This window comes from Styela clava, chromosome 8, assembly GCF_964204865.1.
Source record: "Styela clava chromosome 8, kaStyClav1.hap1.2, whole genome shotgun sequence".
NCBI classification, from domain to species: domain Eukaryota; kingdom Metazoa; phylum Chordata; class Ascidiacea; order Stolidobranchia; family Styelidae; genus Styela; species Styela clava.
This window is the reverse complement of record NC_135257.1, coordinates 1,065,356-1,080,850: the sequence shown is the minus strand read 5'-3', so window position 1 is coordinate 1,080,850 and position 15,495 is coordinate 1,065,356. Positions and strand designations below refer to the sequence as shown.

General features: G+C 35.2%; 1 protein-coding gene across 3 annotated transcripts; it reads right to left on the bottom strand.

Moving 5' to 3' along the window:
* Positions 1-3,659: 3,659 nt before the first annotated feature.
* LOC144425582 (uncharacterized) lies at positions 3,660-11,133 on the bottom strand. 3 transcript variants are annotated; one of them, XM_078114890.1, is made up of 4 exons: positions 8,625-11,133; positions 8,400-8,513; positions 4,583-4,747; positions 3,660-3,675 (listed from the first exon to the last, which is right to left on the bottom strand). In XM_078114890.1, the coding sequence occupies exons 1-3, from the start codon at positions 8,722-8,724 to the stop codon at positions 4,629-4,631; spliced, it is 333 nt and encodes a 110-aa protein (XP_077971016.1). In that variant the 5' UTR covers positions 8,725-11,133; the 3' UTR covers positions 3,660-3,675; positions 4,583-4,628. The 3 variants fall into 3 exon arrangements, 2 of the variants coding, with proteins under 2 accessions (XP_077971016.1, XP_077971015.1); XR_013477535.1 differs by lacking the exon at positions 3,660-3,675 and adding an exon at positions 7,534-7,705 and having other exon boundaries at positions 3,896-4,747; XM_078114889.1 differs by lacking the exon at positions 3,660-3,675 and having other exon boundaries at positions 3,896-4,747; positions 8,625-11,132.
* Between the last annotated feature and the right edge of the window lie 4,362 nt (positions 11,134-15,495).

The window sequence follows — 15,495 nt, the reverse complement described above, 5'->3', positions numbered from 1 at the left end:
TCCCACAGATCGCGTTGCTGCCAGTTCTTCCACAGTTACCAATATAACAGAATCTAATGTCTCTAACTTAGTCTCTGTACTTGAAAGCACTTTGCTTAAAACATTAAGGCTCGAAATACCTACAATCATACAGCAACACTTGGAAAAACTAGCTATGGATGTATCTTCCACCACTCCAACTAGCATCGGCATCCAGGAATCTTTATTGTCGCTTGATGAGTCTCTTAAGCAAGTTAAATCTCAGCTATCTTCCATAAGCATAATAAAAGATGAAGTTAGTGATATAAAAAGAAGCCAAGACTTCATCTCCAAAAAATTTGACGAGTTAAATGCCAACTATAAGGAACTAAACAACGTTACTGCTAAAAATAACAAAAAAATTCGTGAACTCGAAAATATTGTTGAAAATCTTGAAGAAGAAATTGATATTCTAACAGAACGCCAACAAGACCAAGACCGCAGATCCAGACTCAACAATCTTGAATTTCATAACATTCCATATGCAGCTGATGAAAATTGTGAAAATCTGGTCATTAAAGTGGCAGCCCGAATTAATGTTCCGCTGCGTTCATTCGACATCTCGAACTGCCACAGGATGTCCAAATATAACAACAAAAAACCATCGCCAATCATTGTAAACTTCATAAACAGAAAAACAAGACACCAAATTTTGAAAAATCGTCGCCAGCTCAGATCATCGAACATTCAAGATGATTTTCCACATCTTGCAAGATCTACCAAAATATTTGTAATTGAAAACCTCACTGATACCAATAAAGAATTATTCTTCAAAGCCAGAAACTTGAAGAATGAATGTGGTTATAAGTACTTATGGACTCACAATGGAAGAGTACTTATAAAAAAGAATCAAATGACTAACACCATCCCCATTATAACTGTCGATGACCTTTCTTTAATCAAGTAAGGTTATTTGTTTATTTAATTTTGTTCATGTATTTTTATTTCTATACATGGCTTGGTCAAATAATATGTTTTCTATCTATTTATTATTACTTTCATATAATCTTAGTCATCTAAATGGCTGGTCACTGTAGTTATTCTCAATCAGGTTTCTCCTGTGATAATCTTCTGTGCAACAATTTAGAGGTTGTAAATTTGGACTCTATTCAAACATCATCTGATTTGGTGATCTTTCATATGAATATTCGCTCCCTTCAAAAGAATTTAGATCATTTGACTACACTATTATCAAATTTGCCATCACCTCCTCATATAATTGCTATAAGCGAATCTAAATTACCCCAAAATCATGTCTTCAATACCATCGATGGCTATAATTTCCTTCATGCCCCATCTGCCACTAAAGCAGGTGGTGTTGCTGCTTTTATCAGGGATGACGTTACGTTTAATGAAATTACAGATTATAATATCGTCTATTCCAACTGCGAAAATTTGTGGTTTGAGATCAGTTTGGCAAATACTGTTAGCAGATTGGTTATTGGCATTATTTATAAACATCCTCGTAATGACATAACTTATTTCACTGATATTTTTGAAATATCTTTAGCTAAATTGGCTAAGAAACACTTTTTGATAGTCGGTGACTTTAACATTAACTTGCTTTCAACATCCAGTAATGTCCAAATTATCAATTATGTTAATATGCTCATTTCTCATAATGCCTTCTCCTTGATAACCAAACCCACTAGAGTAGGTCAAACTTCTGCAACATTGATCGACCACATGTACACCAATTTGACAAATTTGAAAATTAATTCCTATGTTGTTCTATCAGATATAACAGACCATTTCCCAATAATGTGTTCTCTTAGTGGTGTAACACCTATTCATAAAAATGATTGCATAATTTCTAGGGACATGTCAAACTTCTCGATTGACCCTTTTCGCACAGATGCACAGAGCATTTTCGATAACTTGTTTGATACATTTCAATTGAATGCCCTGAACTACAATAGTGCTTTTGAAGAATTTATATTATCAATCAATACTCTAATTGATCGCCATGCTCCCCTTCGGCCACTTTCACGACGACAGAAAAGGTTAAAACTAAAGCCCTGGTTCAGTAAAGGGTTAAATAGCTGTATTCGACACAAAAATAAGATTTTCAAATCCCATTTTCTGAAAGGTAACAGCTCTCAACGCTCCTACTTTAAAAATTATAGAAATGTTTTGTCAAAAACATTGTATAAAGCAAAACAAATTTATTACCAAAATCTTATTGCCCTAAACAAAGGTAATCCAAGGACAACATGGCAGATAGTTAACCAAATTACACATACAAATAATAAATCCAAATCAAATGTTGATGAAATCTTCCGAGAGAATGGCTGTATCACTAAAGATGGTATTTCAATCGCTACCGAATTCAATAAGTACTTTTCAACGGTTGGGTCCAGTCTCTCAGACAAGTTTTCTAATGATATGACTAGCTTCAAACATTTTCTTCGCAATCGTGTAAGCCAGTCCATTTTCATGAGTTTGACTGATTCAAACGAAGTGATAATAGAAATACAAAATCTGAAAGATAGGAAGGCAGTAGGTCCAGACAATATTTCAGCACGGTTCCTTAAACTTGTTGCTGACCTCATTTCGCCATGTTTAGCTGAACTTTTTAATTGTTCTCTCTCGTTAGGAATCTTTCCTTCGTGTCTCAAAATTGCTCGAGTAATCCCCCTCTTCAAATCTGGAAATAAGAAATGTGTTCCAAATTATAGACCGATATCAATCCTTTCATCGATTGATAAGATATTTGAGCGCTTGATCCATAAGCGACTTATTAGTTTTTTTACTAAATATAATGTTATAAACAGATCTCAGTTTGGTTTTCAGAATAATCATTCGACATCCCACGCCATTTTAGATACAATATCTTATGTTTATGATAAATTAGAGAAAAAAGAGTTCGTTAGCGCAACATTTTTAGATTTAAAAAAGGCTTTTGATACTGTGGATCATGACATTTTAATTTACAAGCTGAATCATTATGGCATCAGGGGACAAGCAAATAAACTAATTACTAGTTATCTAAGCGATAGATCACAATATGTCAAAGTGGGAACTTATTGTTCCTCTCTCTTACCAGTGACTCACGGAGTTCCACAAGGTAGTATATTGGGCCCATTATTTTTCCTAGTATATGTCAATGACATAGTTCACTGCTCTTCGCTCTCAACCAAATTGTTTGCTGACGACACTAGCCTCCTCGACAGCGACAAATCCCATGCAGCTCCCCAGATAGCACAACTACGTCGGAACAACCATGGCCGAACGTTGTTCGAACCACCGGCCCAATAATGGCGAACAACCATGTTCCAGCGAAGATTTGGCCGCTGGGCCAACGTCGGTCCTTTCGCTGTAATGCAACCGTGGCAAACGGTCGGGCCAACGTAGGCGATACGTTGTAACACAATCATGAAATATGGCCGGTCCAATGCGGGCGATACGTTGTAACACAATCGTGACATATGGCCGGGCCTACGTAGGCGACACGTTGTAATACAATCGTAGTATATGGTCGGGCCAAGTTAGGCGATGTGTTGTACAGACAGGGTATGGATCTATACTACATAGAAATTTCCCACTAATCTAACATTATTTATATAATAAAATACAAAAGATAACAAAATGTCTTTATTTTACAAATATGTATACATGTAATAAAATTAATCAGAATTGTTGCCAGATCATTCAGAGCTGAAAAATATAAAAATTCTGTGTTAAATTGCAGTATTAGCAAATTACAGCACCAGAGTTCAAAGCCTAGTCTGAATGACTGCATCCCAACAAATTTTCAGAGTAGGAATCTTAAGCCAAGATTCTGCAGTCGCAAATGTGTGAGTGAAGCTTACATTGACAAGACGATAATAATTAAGAAATACAGAAATTCTTGATTCCGCAAGGGGGGAGTAGACAATGTTTTGAGGGGAATATTTGTTGGAGGGAATAATGATGATTTGAGATTTTATCTGACTAAAATGTCTTGGAATATTCCTTGTTGAAATTCATCTATCTTATTAGAAACATCATGCACCATGATTAGTCTATTTGTTTAATTGATTTACAATAAATTTAATTGTAACTTCATCATTTGCTGTTGTGCTAGGGGGGGGGGGATGATAATGTAAAAAGTACCGTAAGGGAGCGATGATACAAATAAGTTCGAAAACCACTGTTCGCCATCAATTTCTTTACTGTTCACAGTTGTTTACAAAATCATTATTCAATTTGACAATCATAATGATAAAAATGAATGGTGTGGCAACTGGCAAGTACATTTTGTTTACTACCCAACTTATCTAAATTTTCTCGCCTGTTTTTATTTTATTATATCTCTGTTGTTGTTGTGTGTGTGTAACTTAATTTAATTCATGAACACGATAGGCATCTTTTTGGCAAAACCTTATATTCTTTACGCTTTAATCTCAATTAAGGTTTTGTTTTCACTCCAGATTGTCAGATTCTATTTAATCAATTTTTGTTCATTTCCCTTATGAATTATTTTAAGCTGATTTGGAGTCAAAATAATCTTGTACTTATAAAATAGAAGAGGGTAGCAGAGCAGAGAAAGATGGTGGTACAATATGATAAACATATTACATACCGGTACCTTTAATAGCAGAAACTAAGGGCGTCCCACTCACTCCTTCTTATCCACCGCGTCCTGCACAGTTGAAAGAGCGGGCGAGTAAATTTGTTATAACTGAGCTCATGATTCTCCAATCCAGTCTTTCTTGGAGCAACCTCCGAGACTTGACAAATATCCTATCTGGAATGAGTAAATAAGCACAATTATGAGAATACATTTAATGAAAAGGTTTCCATCCGTTGCAAAAGCTCTATGTTAATTATCGCGAGTACCGTAAAACGGGGTGACTTTGACCTCACGGGTTGACTTTGGCCCCATTTTGAGAATTTGTTTAAAACCCACCCAAATCTACTTTTATTTGATATTTCCCATTTTATTTTGTTTTGATACTGTAGTTAATAACAGCAGCAATAATTATACAACAAAAAATCTTGTCACTTTATGAAAAATATTTGGGAAAAAAAACTTTTTCATTTGGAGGGTCAGAAATAAAAAAATTGAAAAAAAAATCGCAACTCAGTACTTTTATTGAGAAGTCCAAAAAAGAAACATTCAATTGTCCTTATTCTTTACAGGTTGGAAGAGATATTCTCTGTGAAGGTTTTTATGGTGTTTGGAACAAGTTTAAACTAGTTGGGGGCGTATGAGGGAGGTTTTTTGCCCACAATGCAAAATTCCATGTAATATGGTACTGACTTTGGCCCACCTTATTACCCTATACAAACCTACTTTTTTGTTTTATTTTTCAGAAATAAAACGAATTTATTTTCTCATTCTAGTCATCCAGTTAATCTATAAATGTAAACAGTTTATTTCAAATCATGGTGAGAAAATTCAGTCGTGTTTTGGGCAGTAGAAGATACCATGATTATAGTGAGAAAAAACTTCAGCGAGCTCTGGAAGCAATTAAAAGGGGAGAATCGCAAAGAAACGTTGCAGCACAGTTCAATATACCTAGGAGTACTTTGAAGAATAAGTTGAAACTGAGGCACATGAAAAAATTTGGTGGGCAAACAGTTTTATCTGCAGAAACTGAGAAAATTCTAGTGGAGCACTGCATAGCCGTAAGCAGTTTTGGTTTTCCGATAGCACAGGAAGATTTGAGAAGCATAGTTAAAGCTTATCTTGATGCAAAAGGAGTGACTGTCAGTAAATTTCACAGCAATTATCCCAGCACTTTTGAACAAACTCTGCTTTGCTCTTGATGTCAGGGGAGCAAACAACCTAGTTGCAGGATTTAAAAAAGCAGGACTTGTTCCGCTCAATAAAGAAGAAGTTCTCAGTAGATTACCAAGAACTACGAGTCATGATGATTCTGATGTTATCAGTGAAAAATTTCTTGAGAAAATTTCAGATTTAAGATCTTCTGTGGCAAAGGAAACTAAAACAAGAAAGAAGGTTCAGGTAGAACCTGGGAAAAGCGCATGTGAGGAAGATGTGGCAAGACTTGAAAAAACGGTTTCAAAAAAAGCTCAAGCAAATCAAAATATTGAAGATTCAGATTCAACGGTTGAAATTGTTTCCTCAGACGATGAATGCGATGAAGCCTCTACTCCTGAATCATCCAACTCTCACTCTGTAGTTTCAACTGCTCATCACTTGCCATTTGAAGAATGCAACATTGGTGATTATGTTATAATTTCGTATGAGGGTGAATTATACCCTGGAATTGTCAAAACCCGCACAACTGACGGGTGCGAGGTGAGTGTCATGGAGAAGTCTGGATGTAACTGGAGATGGCCATTTCGGAAAGATCAGATTTTTTACGACTGGAGCAGCATAAAACGTTGTATCAGTCCCCCAGATCTCATAAATGCGCGAGGCATCTATAAAGTGTCTGAATTGAACTGAACTGACCTTTTTGCCATGATATCAACTGCTATGAATGAATACAGACATGTTTAATTTTGATTTTTGCAGTGCCATTATAAAATGGCCGATTTCGTTGAGTGTTCTAATTTTTTTGGGGTTTCTGTTTTTTTAAAAAGTCTCTGTGGGCCAAAGCCCACTGTAATAAATGTTTTCTTTGTCTCAGTATGGGTACAGCTTAATTTATGGGGAGAAATAGGCACTGGGCCAAAGTGGTACCGAAATTGCTGGTGACTTTGGCCCACCGTAAATTAAAAAAAATAATATAGAAAAAACAAATATTTTGGTTCAATGATTATGCACGACGTATACCCCCTCTAAAATGCATAGTTTGGACCCGGAATAGCAATTCATAGATTTTTAATATTCGAGATATTTTGACTGAAAGACCAAAAATGGGTCATAGTCACCCCGCTTTACGGTATCTACTCTAAAATATACACATATGTGTTTTGTCCACATCGCATTCGTATAAAAGTGAACAATTTTAATATTGCAATCGGATCGTATTTAGACATTTAAATAATCTTCAAAGCGAAAATATGGGGCATATTGTATTTCATACATAATTTCGAAGCGAAAAACAAAACGACAAAAAATAAAAGGCACTCAATAAGATGAGACCCACCAAAGGTATTTTCACCTATTTTACTTTCATGTTCTGTTTAGCTTTCGAATTAATTATGGAGTAATCTGCAATATTTTAACATTGTACTAAAACTAAACAAATATTCTGAATCTCAGAGATTTTTACATCGTGGTCTTCATACGATGGCATGTGTTACCGGTCAGCGAACTCTTTTAAATTAATTTTGCTTGCCCGCTGGCCGCTGGGGTAAAAAGGTTGGGAACCACTGAACTAAACAGTTAAGTACAACCACGTTACACCAACGCCCCGCAAACTTACAGTCGATTTTCATCAGAATGATTAAATAGAATATTCAGAATAGAATAAATTGGTTTTTAATGTTTTCTCGTTGTAGGGTCGCAAGTATCTGTAGTCTGTGATTTTACAAAAATTGGGGTCGCGGAAAAAAAAGTTTGGGAACCACCGCCATAAAGTGTCCGTAATCAGCCTATAAAAATATTTAACTTACGAGCCATTTTTTCATCCTTGAATGTATTCTGGATCAAAATGTAATCAGACAAATGTCCGAGTCCACACTATAATCAGTGGAAAGTTGCAGATGCCGTAGCTTGTAGCATAAGAGTTTCTACCGCCTGTCCCAACAATTTTGCCATGGACTGGATTGGAGCATGGCTTGATCTCTGAAAATCAAGTTAGTGTTACCCAATGTATAGTACGTGATTGTCTTTCAGATGATAAACGTGAACGAATGGCCTATACTAATTACCAGAATATAAATTTTTCATTAATATTAATTACCGTATTTTCCGGCGAATAAGTCTACCTGGCGAATAAGACGAGGCCTGTTTTTAAGCCTGAAAAATGGGTTTTTGCATATAACCGGTTAATAAGTCGGGGTAGTAAAATCGCATCAGCGTCGGGAATCTTAAATTACCATGCAATGCCTTTCGAGCGGTCGCCGCGTTTGCGCATTGGTTAAAATAGCCTTTAATGACTTTTTCTTGTAGCGTAATATTCAATCCATATATGTTAATGCATATATGATAATCACAGCATTGAAATTCCAGATTCGCAGCACGAGAATGTCGATTTATTTAAACTAACCAGATGAGGACGTGGGGGATGCTATCGCCGAAGATATTTTATTTCCCGGATTCAAATGAAAATGATCATACTCGCCTAATAAGACGACCCCCCCCCAAAATCAGGCCAAAAATTTGGGTCTAGAAAGGCGACTTATTCGCCGGAAAATACTGTATTAACCACATGATGTTGTACTAGGTAATTATTCAACCGATATATCTAGCAGTATTGTGCAATATTTTATGGCACAGATATGCAAGGAGCTACTATCAAACTATAAAACAAAAACACCTGTTTTGGGCATTGTCCGCATTGAAACATTGAGATGCTTGAAATGACACAGTGTATGATTGCGTGAAAGAGGGAACTGAAGCAGGTGAATTTTCCAGTCCATTGTCATAGGGCCTATTATAAAATTGGTATATATCATTAAACTTACAATGGTAATATTGACACTTGACAGAATATCTAATCGGTAATAATTATTTAGAATGAACGGAAAGAAATGGATATTACACAAAATATGTCCAAATATTTGTAAAGGATGTGTCGTACAATACTTCATGCTTTTAGAGTCGCTGGGCATTGCACAGTTGCATGCACATTTGGCAGTCATTGTACAGAGATGGGCTTCGCCCAGTCGCCCGAATCTTTTTTGCTAGCGGTCTACTTTCCAATTCACTTTAAAATATAATAACACTTAATTAAGGTTGGTTGGGTAAGCTTACATAGCATAGGCCTATATACTGAAAATAAATCATATTAATATATACCCAATATAATTCTATTGAATTTTAAAACAAAATAGATATTATTCAGAAATCAGTAATTTATTTCTCAACAAAGCTGAAAATATGAACTAGAGCAGGGTTGGGCAAAGTTCTCGGACCGCGCGCAAAAATTTTGCGCACCTAGACTGGCGGGCCATGTCGCATCTCGCATGTGTGGCGTAAAAAGTTATACTTTAAAAACAAAATTTTATTTAAAGTGTTATAAAAACAAAAAGGGAAAACAATAATCCTTGAGCTATTCTTCACCCAAAAAACATCAAATTTTAGTTTCAGTTTGATTGTGGCAATTGTTAAAACATATTTTAAATTTCAGCCAATTGAGATCTGTATTTAGATTTGTTGAAATCATCAGACAGAAGGTTCACAAATGTGCAACTATTCAGATTACTGGATTAAATTGGGCTGCGGAAATGTTTGCACTTAGACAAATAAAGTAAATATAAAAAATCATATCTAGGGATGAAGGACCAATAGCCTACCGGTACTCGATAACGAATACTGGTAAATAAGAGATGGCAACCTCAGAAAGTTTAACAAAAAATGCCAAAAGACCAAGTACGGTACCTACCGTACCTCATCTCGTTCTGTCGTTACCGGTACCTACGGTGTCCAGGGATAACTATGTAACTTTTACCGGTATGGTACCGGTACCGTATCACCCTTATGAACCGTGATCTGACAACGCACTTAAGGTACTGTACCGGTACCATGAGATTAACTTACACGTTACAACTATCTCTACTTTCGCCATTCATACTATGACAGCATTAAAAGTTCAATTTCACTGTCCCATCCACGGCAAAAACCTCGCAACAGGATATCGATTACGAAATACAGTACCGCCAAAATGAATGGACCTTTCCCCGAGCATGGACTTCCTTGTTTACTTCGTGACATTGGCCAATCATCAAGATGCAAAAAGTGACGTAACAATGCCCCTTTTCGCATCCGCTCAGACACTTTTCTCACTCAGACAGATTTTCAAGCGTGATTGTAAACATTACCTCGTTTTCGCGTTTTTGAACTCTATTCGTTAGTTTTCAGTTGTGTTTTGGGAACTTAAATAAAAATCAGATAATTCAATGATCACTCTGTCTTTCTAGGAGTTTCAATTTAATTGCAGTAATAAAAATTAGGCTGTGATAGACTAGCCTGAAATTCTTTACCGGTACTTTTAAAAAACAGATTGTTGTATGCGATGAATCATAATGATGGTTTGAAACACATACCCCATTTTACAGACGCCAACTCGCAAAAGCACTCTTAAAATAGCCTTGACAATTTTGCAATGATAAAGTATAGGGAGAATTTTCCGAGGGTCAAAGGTCGGGGAAAGGTCCATGGCGACCTCATGTGCTATATTCGAATCGCGCGCCCATTTCATCGCGTAATAGCGTGTTTCGTTGAATGCCAATCATGGCCTTACCATGGTAAATGGTTGTAAAACCGCGTACAACGATTGCCGGCGGATTATAACGTTGGCCCAACGTAGTTGTGCTATCTGGGTCTTCAATCAAGAGCAAACGCTGAAATTGCAAAGGTGGCTAATTGGATGAGATCTAACAAACTAACAATAAATATAGAAAAGTCTAAAACATTGTTAATATCACCATATAGGCGTAAATCTCTAAATGGTCTGTCAATCCAAATTGATGGTACACAACTTGAAAACGTTATTTCTTATAAATACCTTGGCATATATATTGATAACAAATTGAAATGGGATACACAAATTTCAAACCTGGCCGTTAAATTATCCAAGTCGGTTGGGATATTATATAAACTTAAAAGATTTACATCGCTACCTACATTACGCATGGTTTACTACTCCCTATTCCAGTCCCATATTCAATATTGCGTAGTTACATGGGGCTCTGCTGATAAATCTTTATTGCACCGATTAGAAATTATGCAGAATCGGGCCATTCGCGCTATTTCTGATGTTGCTTATCGCACACAACTAAGTCCTATTTATAATAAACTAAGAATTATTAAACTTGTAGATATACATAGAATTGAAGTGTTAAAGTTAATGCATCAACACCATAACAATAAACTCCCTGCAGCATTCACTAACTACTTTTCAAAGCAGAGCAGTATTCACTCCTATGGGACACGGTCATCTGCTAAAGGCTCTTACTTTGTGGATCGCTTTTCCACCAAGCTTACTCAAAACTCCATCAAATTCGTGGGTGTCAAGTTATGGAACACGCTCACTGACAGTATTCGATCAATGAACTACATCTCCTTCAAACATGCATTAAAAAATCATTACCTTGATGTTTATTTTTGCCAGTAGTCTGAAAACATTGCCTTTTCATGTGTCTGATCTTCTTCTAGTCGTATATTCCCTGAACCGTTACCGGTGGTACCATACCGGGATGCAATCGTGTTCTTCTGTATTCTAAATTCGCATCGTCATTTACTCTGTATGTGCCAAGTTCTGTTTTTCACTTTCGACAACTTTTTATCATATAACCTAAATGTGAAAGAAATGCATGCTTCAGCATGCATCAGTTCATTAAGCCAGTAAAGTTCTGTCAAATTGAAATTAACGTTGCTGGGCACGCCGATCCAGTTTTCAAAGTGCTTAGTCATGTTAATAAGCGTTATTCTCGTTTAATTGTCTACATTGAGGTATATCGCATTCGCTTGATGGCGCCCTTGCGCTCGTCAAGCGGTACCGGTTTCCTAATTAAAGTCCTCATGGCTCTTCATATTTCCGTATTTTATTTATCATCCGTTGTTGTTGTTTCTATGCTTTTTAGTACCGTATTGTACGTGATAAACCCAAGTCTTTTGCTATATCTGTTGCTGTAATCCAGCATATAGGTGTCGCTGACACGATGACTTAATAGTCTTTCGCGACTCCTCGTCAATTGCGAAACATTGTGTATTTTTGATTTATTTAAATTTATTATTATTTGTTGACAATGTTTCATGCACGACGAAATAAAATATCTGAATCTGAATCATTATAAAACTTGAGTAATTTAGAGCATGTTCATATATTAACATATTTGTAGAACTTCCTAATATTTTGAATAGTCTAAAAACAATTTAACGAAACTCTGAAGCGGTGACCCATATGAAATATAATAACTAGGGCTGGGCATTTTTGAATACCCGATGATTTCAGAATCGAATCGAATAATTTTTTCGAATCGAATCTCGAATACTTGGAACTTGGAAGGTATGAAATTGTATGTAACTTTCTTATTATTCTAGGTCCTCCAGACACATAAATTACTGAAAACATAGAATACATCACTGACAATAAAACAAAAACACGTTTTCATCAATACCTCAATACAGAAAAGAGTCATATGTCAGAATTGTGTTGAAAAAATATGGCTTCAATGAAAAAAAAATTGAGAAATTTACTTCGACCATTGGCGGAAAGAGTAAAACAAGATGGCGGCGATTCGAAAATTTGCTCCTAACCGATTCGAATAATTTACTATTCGATTCGAAATGCCCAGCCCTAATAATAACCCCCGGAGTGTTACGACTTGGGAACGCTGTAAGCGTAGGGAAAATGAACGTTTTTGTTCGATGATAGAACAACGCTGCTGCGTCGTGCAATCGCCTCGTGTTATCTAAATTATTATTTTTTTTAAATAGAATCAAGCCGTTTTTTCTCAAATTGCCTCAATTCGATCGATTCGAATTGATGTTGATTCGAATCGCTTCGAAATTCTTAAACTTACATCCCTAGTTGTGAAACAAGAAACATAACGCTATGAAATATTTCTAAAAATTTTCAGAACAGTCCATCTCATATTTCAAAAATAGGGTGCGGATCGATTTACATGAAAATACAAACTAACCATATTTTCTTGTTCACTGTGAACGAACAATAAGATTTCATAATCTATCATAAAATTTCAGCATCAATATTTATATAGATGTCATTCAGAGCGACCATTGCAGGGTTGAAAACATATTTGAATATCCCCCAATGTAACTGATATAAAAATCTTTGGTCACGACTGCATGCATATATTTGACACTGCATATTTGAAAAAATCAAGGCATACTTCGATTGTAGTCATCAAATCATAAAATAAATAGTTGAGTAGCTATATATAAGACTCAACTGAATAAATATTTGTACATAAGAATTCATGAGTATTTTGGCACAAACATTTTTTCCCTGGTGCACAGCATAAGGGTCCAATTGCTTAGTGATATATATTTTGTTTACACAAATTCAGATATATAATAATGTCATTCAATACTGAAAGTGTACAGTTGTATCCATATTATTCCATAGATATGAACTAATATGTGACATGATTTCGTGGCTAATGAACCAAAAGGGCATCAATCAGATAATAAATTACTTAATTGAACTGCATTCTGTTGAAAATTTGATTAAAATATCAAACGAGAATGGCTCTTCATTTATCAAAATATTCTTGAAGATGGGTTCGTACTGTGTGGAAAAAATTGATGTGATTGATACTCGTTCAACTTCGAAAATTGTTAACAAACAGCTGAATAAAAAGCATTAGTATTATATATTGTATCATATTTCTCATAAAATGTCAGTAACGATATTATGGGCTGTTGTAATGTATCAGAATATCTGTATTGGTACATTGCCACTGTTGGATAAAAATATAGCTTCCATCCGCGTCAATAATGGTGAAACATATACCACGCATGTGTTACCCTGGTATGTACCATACTCGAAAATTATCAATAAAGCTCATATTAAATCAAGCATAAACTGCGTGACAAGTGACACAAAAAAAGCATATTAAGACACAAGTCTTCAAATTTAGTTTTCTTACAAAGAGTAAATATCAAGATTGGCTGCTGCTTTTTTTATTTTATATAACAATTTCAATTTAATCGATAGAAATAATATATAATTTAAGGCCTTTTGTAAGATAAACATTTATTGAGAGGTGTCAGTGTACCATGGATGACAAATTCTCCAGTAAGAACATTGGACGATGCTTTAGTTTCCTGGTGAGGTTGTTGACCACCAACATATATTGTCGTCGTACCTGGCTCCAGCATCAGTGAATCTGCAACAATATAAATCGAAGCGTTTAACACACACACAAGTCTGGCTGAGATTGCCTTTTTGATATTTGACTAAATTGGCATTTCCGCTAACTCCGAGACAACAAAATTGAAACTTTATATACAAGTGAAATCATATCAAAATTACATAAAACAACATTGGAAACATTATTTGCAAAATAAATTCTGGTATTTTTAAACAGCATTAAATGAGACACAAGAATACCAATCGAACATTGATGGTAAAGCACTTCAATACTGATATATTTTGTAAGTTGGATTCTTAAGTATATTTGCACTCAAAGTGGTGAACAAAGATGAATTATTCTAATATATGACAACATAGTTTCAACAGTGACATGAAACACTTCATCATGCTATTGACATGATACAGTCTTATCTCTTAAGGTTAGAGTACTTATAAATGATGGAAATATAACCACAATATATCCAACACAAATATTACATTGATTTCAATGTAATTGTCATCTTATTATGCAGTTTCGCTGTGTATTTGGCCACATGCCATCACAAAAAGTGGACGATTATTGTTACAAAAGTTGATGTCGTGGCGAGCCATTGGTTGACATAATGAACTTAACTATGTTGTCACTACAGATTAAAATTATTGGGTTAGAGCAGTTAAGTTTTTATGCGTGCCCAGAGCCTTGTTTGGAGTGCAAGGCCTATGAGCAGGGGCGGATTAAGCCCCTCTGGTGCCATAAGCACTGAAAAAAAATGGAATCCATGAAAATTTAGCAGGATACCAACCAGTCAAAGCTTCCGGATTATCTGTGAAAGGTCCAACAACCTTAATTAATGAAGAAAATAGAAAATAATCCAAATTGAAAATAATAAGTCAGTTTTCAAAATTTTAATCTCAGAGAAAAATGATAAAGTGGTGGTCTAAACATATTGATATCTCGAATTTAATACACCAAAAGGAACACAGGTTTGTTATACGTCCTATTATAAAGAGGATATAAGCACTAGAGAAAGCCTTATTGAATTACATCTGATTTACATCCAACATATGAGAAACATTAGAAATTCAATTTCTCACAATGAACCAAATCAAATACCGTAACTCACAGTGACTTTCTCGAAAATATTTCTTCAAAGGCAACACTCCTCAGCAAAACAAATGACTTAGCAGCAACAGTATTAGCCAACTCCAAATGCTCAGGACTTGAGACAACTGAAAATATAACAGTAAATTTTATCATAATATAAACTGTGATTCTTAATTATAATGGTGTAATAATCAAAACCGACATTTGAAATTAAAGAATTATAAGATTTTGATTTTGTTTTACATTTTATAGACAAGAAGTATATAAGCACATTTGACCAATAAAGTCTATTTTCATGTTTTTATATTCTAATTTTCTTTAAATATTTTATTGCTACTTACCATCTAATGATATGTTTGCATAAGGATTTATTGAAGGAAGATCGAACAGACCGAGTTTAAATCTTGTGTAAAACAATGGTTTCACTCTTTCTCTCACTAACTTCTCTTCAACCAAGCCTTTCTCAGGGGCTTCTTTGAGAAGGAA

Coding starts and splice junctions, on each gene's coding strand:
- LOC144425582 (XM_078114890.1), bottom strand. CDS start 8,724: ATGACTGCCAAATGTGCATGCAACTGTGCAATGCCCAGCGACTCTAAA. Junction 8,514..8,624: donor AATATTTGGACATATTTTGT/GTAATATCCATT, acceptor ATTTTATAATAG/GCCCTATGACAATGGACTGG. Junction 4,748..8,399: donor GCGGACAATGCCCAAAACAG/GTGTTTTTGTTT, acceptor TACTCATTCCAG/ATAGGATATTTGTCAAGTCT.